The sequence below is a fragment of the Cataglyphis hispanica genome, chromosome 16 (genome assembly GCF_021464435.1).
Source record: "Cataglyphis hispanica isolate Lineage 1 chromosome 16, ULB_Chis1_1.0, whole genome shotgun sequence".
NCBI classification, from domain to species: domain Eukaryota; kingdom Metazoa; phylum Arthropoda; class Insecta; order Hymenoptera; family Formicidae; genus Cataglyphis; species Cataglyphis hispanica.
In genome coordinates, this window is record NC_065969.1 from 2848725 (window position 1) to 2874598 (window position 25874).

General features: G+C 35.8%; 2 protein-coding genes across 6 annotated transcripts; both read left to right on the top strand.

The window, feature by feature from the left end:
- Positions 1 to 38: 38 nt before the first annotated feature.
- LOC126855507 (ubiquitin carboxyl-terminal hydrolase 31-like) lies at positions 39 to 13305 on the top strand. Of its 2 annotated transcripts, XR_007688248.1 has the most exons (5): positions 39 to 1377; positions 8879 to 9252; positions 9602 to 11015; positions 11150 to 11365; positions 11505 to 13305. XR_007688248.1 is itself a non-coding variant. In XM_050603233.1 (4 exons), exons 1-4 carry the CDS (start codon positions 376 to 378, stop codon positions 11270 to 11272), a joined length of 2913 nt encoding a protein of 970 aa, XP_050459190.1. In that variant the 5' UTR covers positions 39 to 375; the 3' UTR covers positions 11273 to 13305. The 2 variants fall into 2 exon arrangements, 1 of the variants encoding a protein (XP_050459190.1); XM_050603233.1 differs by having other exon boundaries at positions 11150 to 13305.
- Positions 13306 to 14088: 783 nt separating this feature from the next.
- On the top strand, positions 14089 to 25846 carry LOC126855515 (protein tweety). Of its 4 annotated transcripts, none has more exons than XM_050603246.1 (9): positions 14089 to 14206; positions 20289 to 20502; positions 22488 to 22760; positions 23178 to 23512; positions 23698 to 24129; positions 24224 to 24325; positions 24522 to 24761; positions 25324 to 25517; positions 25700 to 25846. In XM_050603246.1, the coding sequence occupies exons 2-8, from the start codon at positions 20365 to 20367 to the stop codon at positions 25493 to 25495; spliced, it is 1692 nt and encodes a 563-aa protein (XP_050459203.1). In that variant the 5' UTR covers positions 14089 to 14206; positions 20289 to 20364; the 3' UTR covers positions 25496 to 25517; positions 25700 to 25846. The 4 variants fall into 4 exon arrangements, with proteins under 4 accessions (XP_050459203.1, XP_050459205.1, XP_050459204.1 ...); XM_050603248.1 differs by having other exon boundaries at positions 24522 to 24614; XM_050603247.1 differs by having other exon boundaries at positions 24525 to 24761.
- The last annotated feature ends 28 nt before the right edge of the window (positions 25847 to 25874 follow it).

Sequence of the window (25874 nt, forward strand, 5' to 3'; positions counted from 1 at the left end):
CGCGGTCGCTTCTCTCCGTTCGCGCGCGGTTCTATGCCCCGTGTTGCGCGAGGCGAAAATCGCGGAAGCCTCCGTGTGAGTGATACGCGGCAAATGGCCGCCGTGGTGCAGTTTCCGTGCGAGGTGTTGCGCGTACGAGCGCGTAGGCGCGTGCCGCGTTATACGTGCGACGTATGGTGTGGTCGATCAGCGGGAGCGCGGTGATCGGTCGCCTCGTCGTCGAGATAATAGTTAACCGACCATCGGGGCGTGATGTGAGCGTCGGCGCGAGCGTGTGCGACCGTTTTCTACGAAATACGCCGAACCATCTCGCGCGCTAAACCCAAACGCCTCAAGCCCCGGGAGCCAGCCCCAAAGCAGCCGTGGCGGCTGGCGATGAACGTCGCCGTGGGAACGGCACGCGGCACGACAACGACGTCGGTGATGAAATCGGTGTCCGAGGGTGAGCTGGGCGTGGAGGAAGAAGAGGTTAAACGTACGGAGCCGCGCGGCGCCACGCGGCTCAAGCGCACCTTTACACTGCCGAGAAATCCATTTCAAAGTGCCAGTAGCAGGATGTCGCGACGACATCCGAAGCAACAGCAGCAGCAGCAGACCTCGCATTGCCTCGACCCGAAGGAATGCGGCAACAATGTCACCGCGAGCGCCAAGGAGAACGCCAGGAACGCGACGCGACACGCGACGGTGGAGGGCATTTTACAGCAGCAGCAGCAACGATCGAACGCGACGGGGAGATTGCACGGCGGTGGCAATCAGATCGTGCAAGATTGCCAGGAGCGACAAGCGCCCTGCGGCAAGAAGGTGTTTCGGCGGCCCTCCTGGAGGAAATTTATCAACAAGATGGTGCGCCACATGTCGAACGTGGGCGTTCAGGGTCACAAGGTCGCCGTCGCGTCGATTCATCATCAGCGCGGCGACGATCTCGGGTCGAGCGCGGGTGACATTAGGGTGCCGCCGCCGCCGCGGCCGGCGCACATCCCGCCCGATCGGGTGCCGGGTGTCATAGGCCTACGTAATCACGGCAACACGTGCTTCATGAACGCGGTGCTGCAGTGCCTCTCGCACACGGACATCCTCGCCGAGTACTTCGTCCTCGATCAGTACAAGATCGATCTGTCGCGGCGTAATAAGCTCAACTCGAAGAAGTACGGCACCAGGGGCGAGATCACCGAGCAGCTCGCGTTGCTGCTCAAGGCCATCTGGAGTTGCCAGTACGATCCGGAAATGAGCACCGCGTTCAAGAGCGTCGTCGACAAGTACGGTAGTCAGTATCGCGGTAATCTGCAGCACGACGCCCAGGAGTTTCTCCTCTGGCTCCTCGATAAGGTGCACGAGGACCTCAATCAAGCGACCAAGAAGAAATACAAGATCATAAAGGTGAGCGATTACAATCGTATAAAAATTAGAATTTCATATGAGAGAGAGAAAAAAGTGCCTTCTCTGTACAAATCGTGACAGTCACGTGTACGTGACTGTCATGTTTCAAATTTGACATTTAATAATAATTAATTTAATAATTTAATAATAATTTAATAATCAATCTATACACTTTTTTTTAAATTATATGTGCGTATTTTAAAGATAATCTTATCTGAAATTATACGATATATTCGATGACAATCAATTCTTTGCATTCAATGTCAATATCAGCTGATTTTTCTTCGTTTCTTTGAATAATTAATCAATTATAATAATTTTATTTTTAATTTTAGCGGAAATAGAGTTTTCGCGAGAACCAAGTCCCATAATCTAATTTCATTTCTTCGATATAATTTTAAATTTAAATCTGTCGGAATTGTATTATGTCAGATTTTTTTTTTACGCGGAAAGATATTATTTCTCTCTTATTTTTAGATGTCGCCGGTCGTGTTGTCAGGCATATTTTTAGTAATATCGAAGCGAAAGGTCGGACGCGAAAAACGAAAATGACGATGTATCACGTGGCATTATTCGTATAAAAATGCTCGACGCGTCTTGACCTCGGATAAAAACTGTGCCGTGGTATGTTTCCATGAAGGAAACATAACAAGTAGTAATGATGGCCATTTGAAAGAGAGATACTTTATTTCTTCAAAGTTAAGAAATTTATATTAAGAAAATTATAACATCAGGAATATAATTTAAATTGTTTTAATTATATTTTAATTATATTTTAAAATTATTTGTTATCCAGAAATTTAATTTTAAACCATTAACGTAGATGATCTTTAAAAAAATTAAAAATTCGACTACAAAATCCTATACATATATAAAGTATTAGAGCATCACTCCATATTTAATATACAATATATATATATATATTATATATATATATTTAATATTTCGATAGATCGATAGATGAATATTATTGACCCAATAATCGTGGAGGAAAAAAGGAAAAGAAAAACGACACGAACGTCGACACTTTCTAGTATTAAAATAACGGGGCATCTCTAGAGTAAAATCCGAAGAAACTTAAGCGGAACGGATATAATTAAAACTAACACGTGGTAGCTGTTTAAAAGCATAGCAGACAATTAACTGCATTCCTCGGGTGGTAATTTAATCGTCGAGCTGGTCGTCACGACGAAAGAAACTTTCTTTTTAGCTCGTCGTGGCCAGCGATGTGAGAAACGCTCGATGAAAGTCAAGCTACAATATACGTCTCTCTCCCTCTTTTCTCTCTCTCTCTCTCTCTCTCTCACATATCGCGTGTACGAAGCCGAGCGCGTATATCGTGCGTAGGCACGATTGCGCGCGATATATACCCTTACGTTGACAATATCTCTCTCGCGTGCGTGACGAATGACTCGAGCACACGAGGCGGCGTCCGTTTTCGACTCATCTCGAATCGTTCGAGAATGGACGAGCCGAGAATAACCGTGTGGGTGTTTTAATCTTAAGCTCTAAACCCATGCGTCTCGGGAAAAAAAAAAACCCGGAAACTGATGATAATAAAAGATATAGTGTGCTTCTTTGGATTTTCTCTTTACCAGAGCAAAAAGATGGGTGGAGAAATAAAATATTGGAAAGAAAAAATAGCAGGAGAAAAAAAGCGCGAGGATTAGGTTCAAAGGAGAGAAGTCAGTATTTTTTTTTTTTGATTGTTGAAAAAAGCAATTGATTGTTTTTGAAATATTAAAACATCTTCTAAGGTAGAAATGAGTATACATATATATATACATACGCACATTATCACTTTGTTATTGGATTAAAATTTTATTTACGTTGTTTGCATTATTTGTTGACATTTGAATTTTCTATTTCTTATATTATTTGTTATTATAATATTAATACAATAAATATTACTTGAGTTTTCATTAAATATTGCATCAATTAAGTACAAGCATTCTTGTAGAATTTAATTTGTCTTTTGAATTTGTTTAATTTATTTCAATTTTTTTAATATAGTTTTTGAAACTGAAACTCTTTAACCAATGAGTACATGATAAAAAAATTTTACTTTTATCAGTATTTATATAAATAATTTATATAAATAATTACAATAACAAAGATACTTTCCGAATAATTATTTAAAAAATTATTTAAATATTCATTTAATCGAATAAATTGTTATTAAAACGCAAGTGGATTTGTCAAAAATAAATTATAAACTATCTTTTTTGTTTGTTATTTATTATTCAGATAAAGTGCCGTCCACATTTCTGCTCATAAAATATAATTTGATGATTATAAACGAGTTGCGATAGATGGCTTGGCTTTATTTTTTTATTTACCACTTCGCAAATCAAGAGGTTGAAACGATCGAGACCTTAACCCAAATTTGTTTCACGTGCCGAAATAAGCGCTAGATTTTCCAACATCGAAATCCCAAGATAGATAGCATGAGATTAAAAATATCGAGATGAAAAGTGGCAAACAGACGAGTTTAGTCTAAAAAATATTATGTGACATAAAAGAATTATCTCTATCCTCCTGTTTTTTTTTCAAAGTGATTACTAGGGTTTATCAGATAATTGTGATACACAGTAATATATAATGCATTTATATATAATGCATTTATATATATATATATATATTATTTTCAAAGAGAATAAATTGCTTATCTAAAACTTGTTAAAAAATCATTTAGATAGAGATAGAAAGAGAGATTAATCGTGACGATTATCAATTATTTATCAATTATTTATTATTAATTTAATAGGTATCATCAAATCATTTAAATGTCATAATTATCAATTATTATCACATGCATCATCGAAAAATATCGGTGATTTTTTTATCGCGATTTTTTTTATCTTAAATAAAATGATAGCTTAATAATACATATAAATCGAGGATAGAAATACAAATTTAATAATCTAATAAAAGCTATCGTTATTTTTCCATCAACTAAGAGAGTGGACATAAAAATAATAATTTAGATACTCTGTAAATTATGTGCAAACAGACGCGTTTCTTCGCATCCTGATATCTTCATTTTTCAGCGATTATTCATCTCCTGCTGTTATCTTATCATTCGGTTCTCGGTTGCGTTTATAAATTGTTTGCCGAGATAAGATTGTTTTTTGTACCGAAGAGTTCGATAATTCGATTCGAATATCAATAAAATGTGACATCTCGTCGCTTATTAGAGACGCTATTTTTTTTAATCGCGAAAAAAATTGTTTCATCTCCAGTAACATAATTTTTTATTTTTGTTTTTATATATCAATTATTAAATATGTAAATTAATTTAAAAGTGTCTATTATAAATTAAGAATTTAAAGATAGAAAGATAATCTTTTTAACTTATAAATAAGATTGAAACTAATATAATTACAATAAACGCAATAAAATGAATTAAATTATATGATTATATTTTTCACGTCTATCGCTCTTTTTTTATTTTATAAAATACATTTATTTATTCTCGTAAAAATGAATTCAAACATGGCACTTAGTGCATTTACATACATTTCGTTGAGAATATTAGAAATAATAAATTAATAAATCAATATGAAAGCAAATGCTTAATCATTCTTATCTCGCTGTCCGCGAAGCACGGAGGAGATACGCGGCACAGATCTTTTTTTTATCTTCTCGGATTTTGGTTTCGAGTGAAAAAGAGTATACTTTGCACATTTTTCTCGAGAGGATGCCTCTCGAGAAATCGCGTATGCGCAAGCCGCGACATACATTCGTCGCGAGCGACGTCTCCGTAAAGTCGAGCGCGAGGAAACCGGAGTCGAGCACAGGAGCCAGTACCGTAACGAGGACCGGCCTTGAATGGGGCCACGGAGATCCAGTTATCAGTTTGCATTACCGTGTACTTTTTACGAATTACGACATGTACATGTGACCTTAACTACTGTTATCCAGCACCAGCATATGCGCGCGCGCGCGCGATATGCATCTCACACTTTATTGTACCAACCTGTTCCTGTCAAAATCTTAATAAATAATTCTATAAGAGGACACACGCATATGCGTGCGAATGCGCATTTCATTGAAATATAAATTTATTTCTCGAGACGGTCTGGTTATATATTTTATTTTGTATGCGTATATTAATAAATTTGATAATTACAAAAATACAAAACTAATAAATAATAATTTATAATATTGATTCTGCTTTATGCTTATTTAATTTGTCAATTTTTTTTATTATAAGTAATGTGTGTCTTTGGTAACAATTTATCCTTATACATATATTAGATTAATCGTAAAATAGAAATTATAAAAATATATCTATATTATTTTGATTAATGAAAATAAATATAAATCCCAAGACTATATCAAATTTTTATATTTTTATATTTTTTCAAAATTTTGTTAAAATTATACTATAAGAAGAAAAAGTAGCTTTATCTCTTGTAGTACTAATTCTAATTATTATTTTTAATTTTAATCATAATTGTGAATGACAGATAGCAACAAGTTACAATAACTTGTTTGTAATTCTGTAACAGTTGATACAAATATATATATATATATTATTAATTAACAATTAAAATAAATTTGGATAGATATATTTTTATTTGAGAGGAAATAAAATGAATACTGATTATGAATGCAACTCTTCTTCTCGTATAGGGAAAGAGGAAAGGAGGAAAAGAAGTCAACGTAATTGTTAAGAAAATATTTACATAACTACTATTTATAGCATACATACTAGAGCAGCTCGGATACAAGAGGGGAAAAAAACGTCACGCCCATCATCATCCTTCGTACACGCGATGATATAAAAAATTATATTGTTTCAGCGCATATTTCGAATTCTATGCATCGATAATCGCGTACGCACGCACAATGTACGAATTCGAAGGCCGAAACTAATGTATCGGTAACTATAAATCGCGAGAAACATTGATTTTTTTTATTTTATGAAAAAGCATGAAGCAATTAAATCGTGGAAAAATAAGTGTACTTTGTAAGCGAAAAAAATATTTTTTATGATTTTATATATAAATTAAAATATAGAAAATATAGATATTTATTATAACTTGATATACATACATACATATATATATATATATATATATATATATATATATATATATATAAATTGGAGCATACTTTTATACTTTATAAAAAAATTATGTCATGTTAGAGTGATCGTTGATATAAAATTAATATCTCGTACGCGATACTTTATTATTCAACAACTAATATTTATCGAGCGTTATCTAAGTACTGCTCGTTATCAGAGTATGCAGTTTTCTTTATGAGAATATCGTATTACATATATTAAAAGATATTTTCAATCTATCTTTTTTTAACTGATCGCGAAGATCTGAAGGAAGAGCGGCAGATCTACGGCAGGAATTCATGCAGGGTATATTACCGATAATACACGCAGATATCCGTTATCGATTCAAAGTATGTGTAACATTTGTTACATACGAGTTTCGAGTGCACGTGCACCGATCTGACATTGACCAATTGTGAGCCAGCTCCGCGCGACTTCGTTCCAGTCGTACGCATCGGAAATTACTTCCGGCAACCGGATCGTTGATACATCCTGTGTGACAAGTCAGATAATTATCCCATTTTGTGGTTTTTCATCGCGTGTTATAAATTATACGGTTTCGAACGCGCGGATATCGCATGGCGATGGTGAAGCGCTATCATTTGCGGTATTCCGCTTTAACGATTCTGTCGCCGATATTTTTTATTATTATTTGAAAAATATCTTGGAGATATTACATAAGCTAAACATTTCAACATAATTTCATTTCTATATCACGCAATTATATCGAAATATTTTTTTATAATTTACACGTTGCGTATATAATTTTGTATCGTGATTTTATTACGAATCTTTTCATTTTATTTTGCATATAAAAAATTATATTACCAAATTTCAATTATACACCCTTCTGTGTGATATTATTATTATTTCATTTTTTAATATTTAATTTTCTATTCGTGATATTTATTTTTTATAATAAATAATACTTAGTATTACCTAATTAAAGTTACTTAATTTTCTTCGATGTAATATTGATTTCTTTCCAAGGGTTGGGTTACATATGTATCTCTTTTATTTATAGTAACGAAATTTACACAATGCCCATAAGATGTGCGAATAGTTCGCCGATAATGACTCTTATATAACTTTCCTATATAAGCTTAGTACTATTTTTAACAAGTTCAAATAGTTGTAGGCTTGTTTTCTACCATCTGCATTGAACGTGCGATTTACCGCTACATCGTGCATCTGTGAGATCAAGTTTTTATGAAATTGCGTTTATATCGGCACGAGCTAGTTAAAGGCTATAAGAAACGCGACTTGGAATATTTATTGTTCTATTAAAAGAAACTTTCTCGCCGTATCTCGTCGTATCTTATACTGTATTATATCGAAACTAGACGAAACACAGAAGGAACGAACTATATTATTATAAATATTTTACACAGGAAAATGATAAATTATCTCTTCTGTGATACTTTGTTTTTGCTTAATTCGAATAAGATTTTATCGATGAAATTTTATTTGACAAAATTAATCCTTGATTATTCTAGATAATATTTTTTTTGTTGCCCCAGATTTGTGTGATAAAATTAAATTCTTGAAATATTTGAAATATATCATAAATATTTATCCATATGTGCAAGTAAACATATGAAATGATAATAAAATATCGAAAGATAGCATCGCGTAAGCTTCGATTATATGCAATCATATTAAATCATTTAATTACATCATACAGTGAATGGCAAAAATTAATTATCTATATATATTATATAATTTTATAGATATTTGCAAGACTCTTTTCCATGTAAACTTTCAGATAAAATAAATACTTTTTTTATAAAAATCATATCATCCCGATGATATGCAATAAATCGTTATAGATTTTTGGATATTAAATCGTACATCGTGCAACATATCCTGACATTAGATCGCTAAATACGATGTTAATGAGTGCATACATTTTAGCACATCAGTGACAATCAGTTCATCAGTTCACGCCGAGTTCGTTCGATCGGCACTTTTCTCTGATGTTTCCTCCAGCCTCCAGCGAGAAGAACAAGAGGGGGAGAATCAGTGCTTGCCGACGCGGAAAAGGGAGCTGTCAGGCGGTTGATCTATTAATAGCTTTACAAATGATTGTCGTTATGCACCTTAAGCGATAACCGAGTTTCGCGTTATCGTAACGAATAATGTAACCGATTGCGAATCTACCCGCGTTCACTACTTGTGTACGGCTTCGTTATTAGAGACAGACAGCTTTGTCCGAAATAATTAGATTACGTAAAACCACATTATAAAACTGTTATTAAGAAAATATTTATTTAGTTAAATTGATGCGAAAGATTCGTTGTATTTGTCAAAATTGAAAACAGCTACTTTCATAATTATTATACGACTATTACATAATTTTATTAATACTTGATAGGGAATATTGATTTTATTTTTTAACGTAATAAGTCTTTCTCTCTCTGTTTGCAGAATTCATTTGGTAGACCCGATGACATCGTCGCCGCCGAGACACTAGCGAATCACGTACGATGTAACAACTCGTTCGTGCACGCCGTGTTTCAAGCACAGTTTCGGTCCAGTTTGACCTGCCCGAGATGTCATCGGCAATCGAACACCTTCGATCCTTTTCTGTGCGTGTCGGTACCGGTGCCGCAGAATCATCGTCAAATGAATCTCTACGTGAACGTCCTCTACACGTCTCAGCAGCCGCGGCAAGTCAAGATCGGCGTGAGCGTGAATCAAGCTGCTAATGTGAGAGAGTTGAGGGAAATCCTTGCTAGCGACACCGGCGTAGACGAGAATCACATGCTATTGACCGAGATCCATGACGAAGGTTTTCACAGGTAAATGATGATGACAATTGATATGAGAGACAATGAACCGCAAAGAAAATATATTTTCAAAAAAAACTAAAGCAAAAGATCTCTATTAAAAAATCTATGTGTTAAAAATATATATTATAATTATAAATATATATATATATATATATATATATATATATATATATATATATATAATGTAGAAAAATGATTAAGTAGTGATGCATATTATAATAAGAAAGTATGAAAAATATTTTGGACAATTTCATCATTTCACATATATACTGTTTACATAGATATAGTTTTCCCACTTTAATGAGAATAAAAAAAAAAATAAAGAAAATAAGAGAATGTCTCATGTTTTTTCCCACAGAACCTTCTCCGACTGTCAACCTCTATCCGTGATTATGGAAAATGACCCGCTTTACTGTATCGAACTGCCACAATTGAAGGAGCCTACGGAACAGGCGTACATCTTGTTGGTTTGGATCAACGTTCTCGTAAAGGGGGATCTGAAACATCGTTTCGGCAGTCCGTATACGATGCAAGTTTCGCGTGAAACATCGTATGAGGATTTGCAGAAATTATTACTTAAGGAGATGCATAGTACATTGGCGGATGACGTTCTCACGACCAGTCAGAGCCCGGGACTTTTCAATATTCGCGTGGCGGATCCGGCAGCGACGCCGATTCAAGACGAGCATCCTTGTATCGATCCTTGTGTGGAGCATCCACTTTACACGGAGCAGATCGAGCAAGCGTTGGCACTTTGCGCGGATGATTCAGGGCCGCAGCACGTGAAGCTGATCCTCGAATGGGACGAGGCCACAAAGTGCAATATTATACAGGACGACAGCGATCAGATCGAGGAGCACGCCAGCGTGAAACAGTTGAAGACTAATTCCGAATTGGGCGGCGCTGTTACTCTGGAGGAATGTTTCGATCTGTACACGCGGGCGGAGATACTGGGCGCGGAAGATGCGTGGCATTGTCCTTACTGTAACAAGAAACAAGAAGTTGTAAAAAAACTGGGTCTCTGGTCATTGCCTGATATATTAGTCATACATTTGAAAAGATTCCGTCAGCAGTCTAAGCAGCGGTCAACGTCCAAGTTGACTATGTTGGTGGACTTTCCTTTGTACGGCTTCGATATGACGCCACATCTGGCTCACAATGGCGTTCAGGCGACACATAATAGCGTCACCAGCCTGGGTGGTCTGGGCTGGTCGCCTTGGAAGAAACCACGACCGCGGCAACACAATATCCCCAAATATGATGAGAATGTATATGATCTCTATGCAATATGCAATCATCACGGACAAGATCTTCAGGGTGGACATTACACGGCGTTTTGTCGAAATCCATACGACACGCAATGGTACTGTTTCGACGACACGCGCGTGGAAGCGGTGAACGATACGAATCTAATCACAAACGCGGCGTACATGTTGTTTTATCAGCGAAGAGGCTTGTCCAATAACTCCACGGGAAATTCATCCGCGGCGTCTACTAGCTCGGCCGGCTCCGGTTTAGATCACTGGGTATCGAAAATGCCACCGTTTTACTTCAACAATAAGAGCACCAGTGATGTCACGAACAATAAACAAAGTAAATCACAAGAGATACTGTGCCAGGAGAAGATTGTCGAGGAGAAGAACATGACTAATTTCACTAGAGGTTGTGGCAATTACGCTACTTTGCAGCCAAAGAAGAGGAACGCGGCGACCGAAACCGATATCGGACAGGATCACTACTCGGACGATGAGGCACCTTGCAGAAGAGAATGGGTATGTAATACATATTTTTATCATTATTAAAGTTAAATATATTCATCGAACAACTGATCATATTTTATTTTTTTTTGGCTAATACTAGATGAAAGAAAAAAGAAATAATCGTGTAAATTAATATTTGATTGCAGGCCTCCCCGAAACCTGTACGGAAGACTTCATCCATTACACTCACGCCGCATATACCATCAGCAATAATTCAAAATGCTAGCAGTGATCCGAATACAACCGTGATACATGAATCCACATTGTAACACACGATATAAGCCAGACTGAAATGTCTGGCTCGAGCGATGCTCAATGTACAGTGCCTGGTGTGCCGTGATGTTTGAATAACATCGAGTGGGGTGAGATAAAAAAAAGAAAGACTTCTGATAGAAAATTCATTATTTTTCGATTACTGAACGAGGAGCGATATATTTAGAGAGATCAAAGAATCGTTCCTTCAGCTCGAATTTATATAGATTTTTTTTTTTTTTCGTACAGAGACGCTGAGATAGATAACATGGATTTCAGCAGCATGCTTCTCTCTGCGCCTGTCCTTTCGAGAAAAGTGTAATAAATTTACACGCAGGCGTTATTTTAAGGATAATAGAAAATATGAGGCATTAGTAATTTTTGTAATTGTAATACCATGTTTATATACAGCTCGCGTGGATTGTATTATACGATAGCTGCTAAAAAATAGCTTTTTAAATGAAGATGAATCTTATACTCAATATATATGAAGAATTGCGTATTCTTAAAAGAGAGAGGGAGAGAAGAAACCTCTAGTGTTTATATTATATAATTAGAACTTTAATACAATAGGCAACTAAATTCTACATTGTGTCCAGAGGAAGGAAAGATATTTCCGGAGCGGTTTTGTGCAATTGTGTAATATGTTTAATACATTATGTCAACGTAAACGTCGTAAACATTGTGTGTCATCTTACAATGAAAGTATATGACAATAACAAAAAATTTATACATTATCGATTCCTATATTAATAGACGTTTTCTTTACAATATCGTTCGTTTCTGGACATATTATGTAACCATTGACCATTGCTTTGAATCTATATTTAACTGTAATATTTATATTATACCTGTATCATCTCTCCACTAGTGGCCTTATCTAAATAATTAATACTGATACACACACACGTCATTATTAAGCATATTATTCATACTTATTATTTGTAAACGTTTTAGTTTAGATACAGAGACTTTGTTTTGCAAAAGTCATCGAATTATATCAGTTTCGCAATCCTCTAATTTTCATTGTTTAAAAACAACATAAGTTACAGCTTATATTACAAACCGTCATTCGAGTTCTTCCAATGACTGTGTGGACACAATACTTCACTGATGCAAAAAAAGCATAATTAATTTATGAAAAACACAGAGAAAGAGAAAAATGGCTTTTCTATATAACGAAAACTTAAATCCGCAATTGGTTTCTTATCATAATTAAATATTCAATCTCAATTTTAACAATCATTCCAATCGGATATTGAGTAGGGTGCGAACGTGAGCGAAAAGAATGAAAGAGCGAGAATTTATATACATATATATATATATATATATAATATATTAAGATATAAATATATATATTATATATATGTATATATAATATATATTATTATATATGTATATGTATACATTTGATTATATATAATGAGCGAAAGATATTTAAGTTATTCTATTAATTAACATTTATATTACTAGTCACACGTATCATGGGCACGGGTAGGACGCGCATATAACGATGATTAGCAACGATGTAAACCGTGAGATTCGCACGACTCTTACTACCCGTTATTATAATGATTTCAGAAATTGCGGTAAATTGACTGAAAAAGAATCTATACATGTATTATTAATATTATTATTTACTTTTTTGTTGGAATGAGAGTAGAGAATGTATATACGGAAGAAATGTCATTCCACTTTATGCACATTGCATATGTAACTTTGTCGTTTCCGATTTATGGCTTTCGTATCACTCATCGTGCGTTGCATTTTGTTACATATACATTTACAAGGAAATGAAAGAAAGATATCATGATACATACCCCTACATTGCGTACATGTATCCATACACGTACCTTGTCTTTTTGAATATCTTTTTAGATTTAATGCTGACTAATGCGCGTGCAAAGTTCTTATTGTGACCAAATAAAAACGGGACTCTTTAAGTAATTAAGACACCGCGACACTGATATCTTATCGACGATATGACAAAGATCGTGAAAATACTTTGACGAAAAATTGAAAATAAACACGATGAGACAAAAATATGAAATATTTCTCTTTTTCGTATTTCTATTAAGACATTTCTAGATTTAAAAGGCGATATTTTTGCCAATATCTTCTAATCTTCTTATTCGGAAATTTAAAAGCAAATTATATTATATATAATTATAGAGAGAGATACATTGTATTTAAGTGTCAAATTTTAATTTATTAGATTGTGTATGCGTTTCATTTTCCACACGACTCGATGCAATTAAAAAAATTTTTTTATTAAGCTTATAAACATATTTTTATATTTCATATTATTATTATATCATATTATTTTTATATTTTTTTTATACATATATCATTTATCTTTCTGCATACCTGACGTATCGACAGAATTGTTATGTTAACTTTATATTGATGCATTGATACTTGACAACTAGATGGAGTTGGATGCTTTACCGAGTGCTGACAACACATGTATTAGATTAGATAGTAGATAACGTAATTTAACAAAAAAAAAATAAAGGATAGAAGGGAGGGAGATAGGGAGGAATTTAATGATTGATGAAATGAAAATACTGGCGTAGTCATCGTCAGGCTTCTCATTTTTTTTCCCATTCAAGCATTATTCGCGCCATTTATAAAGCATGTGCCTTTGTTCCTCTTCTATCATCATCTCGCTCGCGGTTCGAATGCATCTACGTATGTTGTTTTGAATGCAAACGAAAGTGCACGAAAGTGCGAAGCTTGAACGGATCTACGAGCGGAAATCACGCGCAAGTGCAGCAAGGTGGAGAGGGGAAGAAGGAGAGGTGGGGAGGGGGGCGACGCCGCCCCACCCCTTCCTTCCTTCGTCCGTCAGTCGAGCTCGGGTCTTCGTCGGGGGTGTGTGTGTGTTGTATGTCGTTGATCGCGTTCCGTCGTACGCGAGCGTACGGGCTTGTCACTGAGAAAACATCGAGGTAAGAATTCGTTTCTCATCGTTACGCGCGCCAATACTCGCGGACTCGTCGTCGATTAAGAGAGGAGGAAGCGTGTATCATCGTGTCGCGTATTCTGTCACGCGAGATAATCGCCGGTGAAGAGACATGCTCTCGCGGACTCGCCCTATGTACATTGTACCGCCCTATACCCCGTGTCGTAAAATGTGCTCCGGAGTAACACCGTAGTACGTCACACATACGCAACAAAGGCAGCGCCTCTCCATTCTCGAGATAAGCAAGAAAAAGATGATATATAGTATATATATATACATGGAAGGAAAGAGAAAGAGAGGTATATATATATGTATATATATATATATATATATATATATATATATATATATATATATATAATGGGAAAGAGTGGAAGGAAATAGAGGAGCCTGATGGCGCTCACTGTCGTCTTCGCGTGTACTCTCGGGGATCGATACACGGTACACACTGGGGGCGACAGTGTGTGGGTGCAAGAATACATTACACGACTTGGGACGCGTCGGATGTGTGCGTGTGCACGTATGTAGAGAGAACGAGCGCGCGAGAGAGAGAGAGAGAGGTTGAACGAGAGGCTGTTGGATGGAATATATGGGGGCTGGATTTCGTCTCGCAGGCTCTCCCGGAACCAAAGAAATCTCGCCAGATGTTGCGTAGCGTGGGCCGAGTATCCCGTATAAAAGCCGGACGCTCGTAAAATCATCGCCGGGGCCGATCAAACAATAGCAAACCGAGAGAGATCGCCGTTTTTTTCCCCGAGCGTGAGAGAAGCTTCGTCGTCTCGCGTTAGCGATGGACATAAATGACAAGTCGTCGTCTCTACGAGAGTATCGAACGAATGACTTCGTCTGTCTTCTAAGCGACGAAAAACGTCGTCGTCGTCGTCGACCTTCGACGAGCGCGAAGCTTGATATGATCGAAGTTAACGGAGCAAGCTACCGCGATTACACGATAGGTCGATGACTTTTTAACGTACGATAGCGTGCACCGACCCGGGTTCGACGGTCGAAAACATCGAGAGAACTAGGAATGCGTCATTCAAGTGAAAATCACGTGTATCGATACTTTGACATCTGTCAAACAAGTCCCGATAAAATTTTATTAAAGGTACATGCGCGCACATGTGTGCGTGTTATTTTTCCGGAAATGATTTTAAATTCCAATTTTTTCTCGGAGCGTTAAATAAACGTGTTAACATTATTTGGACAGAAAACAGTTTCTAGCTTCATATTCGATATTAGTTTTTTAAACTTTAGACATTTCAGAAAAATCTGTGTCTGAATAATATTCATTCGAAAAGATTTAGTTACTGCGTTTCACACACATTTTATATACTATGCATATTTAATAATTAAAAAGTAATATTTATAAAACGTTTATTGTTCATCAATTTATATACAGGGTGTCTCGTAAAGATTGTAACAACGCTTAAAGATAAATTCTTGAAATCATTTTTAAATGATTTAGCAAAAATATCGAGGGATCAATAATTTCCGTGTTACAAATGATTAAAAAAGAAGGACTTTTTGTAAATTAAATTTTATAGAGAGTTAAAACTACATTTTTTAATTAATTTCAGAATTTACTTTAATAGAGAGAGAGAGAGAGAAAGAATTTTAATTTAAGACCTAGTTACAAAGATATATCGTGGAAAAAATTGGAACCGTGCAAAAAATATCTCTCGATATTTTCGCTGAAGAAAAATCCTCTCTAAATGATTTCAAGTATTTACCTTGTCACAGGTCCTTACAGGACACCCTGTATATTATTAATTTTACAATAGCGAGAAATAATATGATAAATAATAATGTATCTCGTAATGTATCACGCAAGATATGTATAGACTTTGTAAAGATACCGAAATTTAAAAATTTTGCGTTATCAATCACTCTTATCAGCTCTCATCGTTTCTCTCCAAGTGAATACGTGATTAATCTCGAAAGGCGAGATTTTTTTCGTTTCGACGCGATGTTCGCGATCGCTCTTTGCTCTTCGCGGCGCAGAAAACACGTGATCGAGATACACGAGTCTCGCGTCAATCTTTCCAAAGTGACAAGCGTGCGAAAACCGTGTGCGACTATTCTCGTCTCCAGAGTCCTTTCCAAAGACATCGGCTCTATAGACGACGTTATAGTCACGTTATAATCGATCGATCGCTAGCAGTTGCATGTCGCGATACCAAACGACTATGAAAGATCGGTCGATGACTTTTTGCGCGCGCAATTCGCGATTCACGGTACGCTCCGATCGACAACAGGCACGGCTGGTTACCGTTTTAATGCTAAAAAGATAATAAAAATAATCTAATCCAAGTTGCTCTTTCATTAAGATACTCGATATCCCTTTATCAAAACGACGTATGTTATTTATTGTTAGACCGAGGCAAGAGAGCGAAAACAAGAGCGCTCCGTTAAATTTATTCATAAATGCATCGTAAATTTACACACAATAACGTATCTGGCTAAAAAAAGTCTTGGGATATTAACAAAGGAAAAAATAGTATAACAATTTATTACAAGTTATTAATATATACGTCAATTTTCTCTTATCTTTAAAACTTTAAAAAATTCTTTTTTTTAGATTTATCTCTCGTGACAAAGCATAACGCGGTCTTTCCTTTACTCGATATTAGGTAGTTTGCGTTACACATGCACACTCTATATTTTATGCACATAGAACGAAACGCAGGCATAGTGAATAACTCGAGAGGAAAGAAAAAGAATAAAACTGCAAAAAGTGCAGATGACGTGAACGTATAGTCCTATAATAAAGGATTCAGTTCGTTGCTTTATTCTAAAGAAAAATATTAAATCTAGAAACTGAATTTTATTAGGTAAATTTCTATTTTTCATTGTCCAAACTCACACAATTTTTTACCTGTAACTGAAGAAATATGCTTTCAGATAAAATATGCTTTTAAAATTACAACTTATATATTGAAGTAATTAAATCAAACAGATATATATATATATATATATATATATATATATATATATATATGTATAAAACAAGTATTATACAGACTGTTTATTATAATTAATAGCTTTTATATTTTAAATATTATCTAACTCTTTAATTTTTCTTTTAACTTTCCATTATTCTTAATTATTGCGCAGTTATCAACACAGTTGACAACAACTGGTTTTCAGTCAATTTTTTAGTTTTAAAGTTATGATAAATCAAAGTCTATGTAAATATATACGTCGCGAACGAAGGCTATTGCTATATAATTAAGATAACTATGTTAATTACGTAATAACGTAGTTAAACTTATGTTAACAGTCGAACAGAGAGCGCAGAGAGAAGGAGACAGACAGAAAGAGAATCGATTAAATTTAAAATAACATGAAACTGCAGAATCCTTCTGCACCTTATTCATTAGTGCTTACATTTTGCATGCTGAAAATTAATTCATTCCGTCTTTGGAAAGAAACGATGCACTGTTTTACACGTTTCTAAAAAAAAAATAAATAAATAAAATAGAAGAAAAGGCAGAAGTAAAAGAGCGACGCTGGCCCAGCGTGACAAGAGACACAGATGTGGACGATCTTCGTAATAATCTTCATTTAAAATCGCAATGCGATTGGCGATGGCTTTATTTCTTACGGCTTATATACGGTTGACACGCATGTGGCATACGCATGCGGTGAGTAAAAATATGGACGCGCACCGATATACCGAGTCTCGGTCGCGAATAACGTTCGCGGTTTCTCGTGGCTCATGGCAATAAAATTGCCGTTTTTATCGAACCGAGAAAATGAATAACCGTTCCCGCTTCGGCGGTGACGGTAAAATGGAAAATGAAAGATTTCTCTACGGATATTATACGTTAAACTCGACAAAATGGAACGCTGTCGGATGACGGAATCACTCGTGATTTTTGCGCAATGAAATACTTACAATTAGTAGTGACTCATTTGATCGTTGATTATTTTATTATTGCGTCTACATTTATTTAATTAAAACTTTTATTTCTCTCTTTCTTTTCTCATCAAATCCGTGATTTTTTTTTTTTTTTAATTTTTGTTTAGGGAATAAGTAAGCGTTCATCGCGTGTATTCTCAGGTGATTGTGGAAATGAAAGAGCGCGTAACACTATGGATTTCCTCCTTTGAATGTACCGAGTATAATGAGAGAAGCGTGCTGTGCAGTGTACGATATATATATGCTTCAAGGATAGAATGGAATAAGGAAAGTAGGTTAATAAACCGTATGTGTACATTGCACTTTATCGATCCGTGGATATATTTATTACGATGATAGGTATTTGTTGCTCGTCTACAGGACTTCAGTATAGAATGTGTATAAAATGCTGCTAATCGGTTGGGGGAAAGATCGTTACACACATCGTACTTAACACTTATAACATTCGAAGACTTTTATACATGTATAGCAAATTAATTCTCACAGTTCTATTATCGGGAATATTTCTACCTTCCTTGTACGTAGATATTTTATTTATATACCCACTCTGTTTCGTCATTAATTTATCAACAAACTCGTGTAATTACACAAGATGTCGAAACAAAAATTTGTTTTATTGAAAATCACAATTTATTTTATAAGTTAAATTTTAAAATTTTTTTTTATTAACAAGACTTTAAAAATGATAATGCAATTTTTGCTTTATATAATACAATAAACGCCTTTGAATTCTTAAAGAATAGAGATAAAAATTGTATTTTTCTTTATATATATGTATATAAATATCTTTTCTAAAATATATTATTATTGTTAAAATTATTCTCTAATCAACAGATTAATTTAGAAAATAATTGCCATCTTATTTCTTAGATTTTCATATCATAATTTGTTATACGTTCCATTATTAATATAATTTCAAGTTTATTATTATTTTTTTTAATTTAAGCGTACATAATAATAGACATAGACTAATTTTTCAAACATTTAAGTTTTTCAAAAGTTTTTAAGAGATAATAACACATCGCCGGTTTTTTGGATCCATTAAATCCATTTCAGTCGATTTGAGGACTAAAAAGCATCTAGGAAATCCTTTCGGCGCGCTTTAGCGATGTCAATGAAGCGAGAGAGATGGAGAGCTGACTGGCACAGACTTCATTAATTAAGCGCGCGTTGATTCCACTACGGAAGAGTTGAATCACCACGGTAAAACGTTTTGCGACACTGAGTGACGTCGACGTATTTAGCCGAGATTGAATTGTGACTCACAATGAAGAGCACAATATGCTGATATGAAGCGATAATCGAATTAAAACTCTCGATGAGGCGATTTAGAAAATTTTATTGCGAGTAACTTTCTTTGATAAACTGATAGAAACATTGCGAGAGAAGTTATGTATATAATGGAGATTTAATGTAAATCAAATGGAAGAAACTAAACGCGAATAATATTTCTATTTTTTTCTATCCCATAAATTAATTTTTCTAATTTATTCACAAAATCATTCTGAGGATTGATAAAAAATTAATATTGAATTACTTTGTATTTGAATTTAAATGAAGAATAATTGAAAGTGTGTATTAGCGTGTTACAATATTTGAGAGTAATTATTTTAAATTACGAGACTTTTTTTCATTTTGTTGGAATATTAAAAGATGTGATGACATATTTATCAAAGTAGGATATTCTTGTACGTCTCTGAAGAAATAATTTTTTTTTTCAAGTTTGAAAATAGTTAAATATATTATTTAAAATGTAGTTAAATTATATTTTTTTATTTATTTAGAAAAAATTTTAATTATAAAGATTTCACACCTTATTGTTTTTAATAATAAATTTTAACGGCTCGCTTTTTCGTACAGAATTTTTAGATGAATGAATGAATGAAAATATAGAGTAATAAATTATGTAATATATACAGTGTTTAAAAAATATAATACATTTATTAATTATTTTTATTAATTATTAATGAATTATATGTAATACATACATTCATATAATATATATTTATATTATATAATTATATAAAAGTAAAATTTCAATTAATACAAAATCAATATTCTATTTATAGTATTTTATTACACATAAATATCGATTTTTTTTTTTAATATCCTTGCACTATACTAATTTTTGATTATTTAATTACAGCGTTTGCGCGTAGCATGTCTTGACGAGTAGGAGGGACGTTTCGACAAGGGTTTTTGGCAGATAAGGATTCTGCAATATGGCGGGCGGTCAGCAGCTTCCGGAGCAGTACACGGTACCACAGTACGCGAGGATCTTTCACAGTCTGCCGCATCTGAACGTCTCTCTACATTCGGTCAATAATACGTTCAATCCGCACTCCGAAATCTATTTGGAGGTAGGGATGGTACTACCGGATATAGAAGTTCTCGATTTAACTTTTTCCCGCAATTTTATTATCGGGAATCTCCTCTCGAATATCACTCTCTTTCAATTTCCAAACGGCACTCCGTTCCGTGCGCGAACCGATCTCGTTGATTTAAAACAAAGTGCGTCCCCGATTAGTCGACCGCTCGCGACCTGAGCCTTTAAGTCTTTCGCGTGGATCGATAAACGAATTGCTTTCAACGAGAGAATTCGGATTTCACGTGCAAACTCCAGATGCCAAGAGAGAGCGTTTCAAGATAAATATTTTATTCAAATCGATGTGTATGTATATGCTGGTTGAAACGTTCTCTTGGGGGATATCAGCGTTCTCGGTTTATTTTCAATCCCGCTGGACGATGCACTTCAAATACATATAATTGATATAAATATTTGAAATGCGATCCCTTTCCCTATAAAGCTTGAATGTTCTTTCTCTCTGATAACGAATTCTCTTAATCCTCAATTTTTAAAACGTTTTGTAATTTGCTTTATATTTGAGTTTATATTTTGTATAAGCGGATGTGCATTAATTGAGAATCCCGTTTGGGTAATACTCGATATTTTTAATTGTTATCTTGGAATTGCAAAATCAGAATTTCTCAACGCGGATGTCCCGCGGGATATTCTTTTTGCCTCTACGCCAAAGGCTCTACAGCCTTATTATTGTAGTCAGTTGGTTGTAGATTTACGATATTGGTTCGCTGCACATCGATGAATGGGTGGAAATTCAGGGACAAAATACATCTAGGGAATGAAACGGAGTAAGAAGAAGACTCGAATGTACCGATCCGTACTCTTTTACATAGCGCAAGACTCGAAAGGGGAAAAAGAGAAAAGAAACGATTCACGTGTCCATGAGAAGGCAGCCGGCGACGGGACACGGCAAACGTAACACGGCGAGGACATAAAAAAAAAAGAGAAGGAAAAAGGGGAACGAGAAGCCGGCGAAGAAAGAAAAAAAAAAGGACCGAAAAAACACGACGACGGGCAGGTGGATGCCGCGAGCGTGAGCGCGCAAGAATCCGGGCCGCGTGTAACTGTAGAAAAGCACAATGGCTGGGAAAGCTCAAACAATGCACAAAGGCTTTCGCATAATGTGCGCCTCGGGGGCAACTCGCGAGCGGACTGCTCCAACGTGCTCGGGACCACATTGGACCACGGGTGTATCCCGTCATATTACCCTCGGTTCCTTCACCGCGTTTCCGCCATCGTGTCGCTCTCTTTCTTCTTTTCTCTCTCTCTCTCTCTCTCCTTCTTTCTCTCTTTTCTTCTCGCCCTCTCCTTTTTTCAGTCACGTCTTCCTTGTCGAAGTCGACGAATTCATGGAACGAGACACCAAAGTCGACTTTGAAACTTTGTCTCGGCGCACGTTTCCGTCACGCCTCCTCAGCAGGGTGGATCGGTCGAGTTAAAAATCGCTGAGATACGAAATATCATGGGAAAAAAAAAAACCGAAGAAGGAGGAGTGATGAAAGTTACGAGATGGTCCTAAACGTAGTTTGCGCACAAAGTAAATGCGAAGGAAAATGCGTCCGGAATGGTGTCACAATGCAATTCTTGACAATATACGACGATGATAACGCTATTGGCACGCGACCATCTTTCAGTAAAGGAAATAAACAAATCTTGGCATGGTTCCAATTTTTGGACGTTGTTTATTTGAATAGTGCTCGTAACTGAAACTTCTCGAGGCCAAAAATATAAGATTGAGAGAAAAGAGATTCTTAATTAAATTTTTCATTTTTAATTAATTATTCATTTTTAAAAAATTTTTATTTTCTAATCAATATAAAGGCTTATAATCCATTTTTTGTTAACTTTATAAAAATCAATGAATGTCTATATATCCAAAATTATATATTTATATTAAAAAATAAGATTGTTTTTAATAAAAAAAATATATGCGCAATTACGAGGAAAAAAGGAGAAAGGCCTGATTGGATGCAACTTTTTCAGAGCCTCGGGATATTAGGAAGTATCCCTGCAGCCTGGTTGATCTTAACATTGCTGGTATTGTTGGTTTATTTGGTAACGAGATGCTGCGACCGGAGGCCGCGCCCCAAGAAGTCGATAACCGCGCTGAAATGTTCCCTGGCCATCCTAGCATTGCTCTGTAGTGGAGCAGTTGCTGTTGGTCTTTATGGCAATGATGACGTTCACAACGGTTTAGTGCAACTAGTAGCCGCGGCGAAGAATGTCGATGGGATCCTCATGGGCGTCAGAAATCAGGTCTGATAAGAATCAGACATTTAATATGGCAAGAGCGCAAGAGCGCAGTGCAATTATATTTTGTTTTATCCTAATAATAAAATTTTATTTATCATGATAATGCAATAATAAAATTTTGATAAAAATATAAGTGTTGAATAATAATAAGTCATTTTAATATTAGCTATTTTTAATTTTTATATAAAAAAATAAAATTTTACGACATGTATATTTATATATTTGTATTTTACAAATTTAAATTATATTATTTTTTTGACGATACAATATTTCATTAAATTTTTTTTTTTTAATATTTAATAGAGAATTTTTTTGAACAGATCTAAACTGAGAATCTTGGCTGATGTCAATATAGTTTAAGTAATTAACTATAAAGATTGTATTTTTACGTGTGTGTTATAATTATGCATTTCTCCGCAGACTGATAATATAGAAGTGACTCTAAAGAAAAAAGTGCAACCACAATTGATCGCCCTGGGTGACGAATTCGATGCTCCAGTCAGCAATAAAACTATGTTGGGTTGGCTGTTGGTGGCACTTAATGGTATGAAGCAAAACACGAGCATCGCCGTAAATCGGAGTTTCGAGATACGAAAGCCCTTGAGTGGAATCAGTCTCGCTGGCGCCATCGGAATGGGCGAGAAGATCGAGCAATTAAGATGGCCTATCACTATGGCAGTCTTAAGCGCTCTACTTGTCCTTTGCGTGGTGCTGGTGGTCGGTGTGGCACGACACTCTAGATGCGTCCTCATAACGTACGTTTCATTGAAAATGGAAATAAATCTGTCACACTGATATCTCTTTTTCGATTATCTCGTATCAACACATTCTTGAGCAAAATATTTAAATCTTAATAAATTCGAAAAAGATTACGTCTTCTATAAATATAATTACAGATGTGAAGTCAAAGTGAAGTCATTCTGACAGAATTTCTTTTCAGATTTTCCGTATTTGGCTTATTTGCGGTAATCGTCTCTTGGCTCATGGCGTCCTTATATTTGGCCACTTCTGTAGCTCTAGGTGATCTTTGCGTATCGCCTGATGGTTATTTAAGCAGAGCCGTACCGTCGACCTTAGCCTCCGAGGTACTTTCGTATTATACGCATTGCGAGAACACGCGCAGTAATCCATTCACGCAAAGATTGCGGGACGCGCAGCGCGCGGTGGGCAACATGAGGAACAATCTGAACAGCGTGACTCGATTAGCATTAGACCTATTTAAAGATCAGCAACTCCAGCCAAAGCTTAGCAGCTTGTCCACAGATGTTAACACTATAGACAGACTTGTGTCGGGTTTGGCCACATTACTCGACTGTAAACCTCTGCACAAGCAATACGTTCATGCCGCTAAGAGTTTATGTCATTTGGGATTGTAAGTTGATATTTTACATAGGTTTTATACGCTTTTAAACTCTTTCTTATAATAAGCTCTCTTTTTACATAGTTCTCTCTGCAATATATTTTAGGTACGGATTAAGCTTTATGCTAATAGCCAGTTTAGCCGCAGGTCTCTTGTTCACTGTGTTGGTTTGGGTGGACTCGCATACATGGATATATATACGAAAACGGTAAGCATATTGTTTATGGGAATTAATGTCTACAAATCTCAAGATATTTTATTATTAAAATTACGGCAAAGTTTCTTTATCTTTCACGATTCAGCAGGTACCACGGGATTGTTTACGCTCTATTTTATAAGAGAACTCTTGTGGTATCCGCTGGATAGACTTAGACGAAGCATAATCGGTGGTACGTTTGTTCCAGAAGGGATTACCATCAAGTCGATGAGCAAGATCCTTACTTACCGCCGTCGGCAGCCTCGCAAGCGATAGCAGCTCGGACCCTTCGAGGCCAAGGGTCGTACCCGCCTACAGCCCCTACGCTTAATTCGAATGCTCTTGGCACTCATAATACGATTAAGCAGCCTCTCTTGCTAACGCCGCCCCCACCGTCCTACGCTACTGCGACTGCTCGAGCACGTCAACTGCACGAGAGCATGCTAAAGTTTGTGCATGAAATTTTCAGTTTATTCTCCTTAATTTGTTTAGCTAATTGAATTAAAAGATCGATTAATATCGCGCTAAAATATCGTATTAGGTTCAGTGCGTCTCCTTTGAATGTTGCTTTAATCATATATATAATTTTACCATCATTAAAAAAATTTATATCAACATTTTTATATATTACGTGCTTTTAACGAATATACGTGAGATAAAGTGTGATAATTGCATCATATGAATAATTGTTTTGATTTTATATTTGATGTTTTTAATTATTTAATATTTCAGTGTTTTTGCGCGAGACATAGCATATTTTAGAACAGATTTAATATTTTTCTTAGCGAACACGTTAATTTTGATTGCTTTTATAATATCGTTAAAAAAAAACTAGTATAGCGCGCTTTGTAATCCTAATCTCTTATCAATATAATGTATCTCTTATAAATATAATGTATAGACGGTTTTGCAGGCGTGATTGAATTTGGATTTATGTTTAGATAAGATTGGTCATTATGTAAAACAAAGATAATGCTGCAACTTGGTTTGTTCTTCCTCGCCATTTACAGAGGTGGGGGTGTTAACGGGAGCGGAGCAGGCGGAGATCATAAATCGTCTCAGCATAATCAGCAATCAACGGGTGGACGAGCTGAGCACCGTTCTGGACTCGGAGATCAACCTGGCCAGTACGCGACTCTGAGCAAACAGTGCAAGACGCTAGAATCCAGTGACTTCTACTGAGGGCACGCCCCCGCAGGGCCCGGTAAATATAAAAAGAAAAACGTTTTAAATTAATATCGTAACGTTTCGCACATTTTTCAGTGAATTAAAATGTCATAAAACGGAACGATGAAATTCTATATTTTTCTTTTGCTGGTCGTTTTTTTTTTAAAATTCTTTGCGATTAAAATTGAAATAACATATACCGCATTCCGTATTTTACAGGTAGAGAACCACCTTGGACGCCCAGCGTGGCGTCCTTCACCGGTACCCTGTCTCACAATTCGCACGGACCCGCGCATCTTGCTACTTTCCAAGACTCTCGAAAGACGCAAACGTTGGATCCGAAAAATCTGGCCAATCTAAAAAGGGGTCCCACTCCGGCCTGGAATCAAAATCG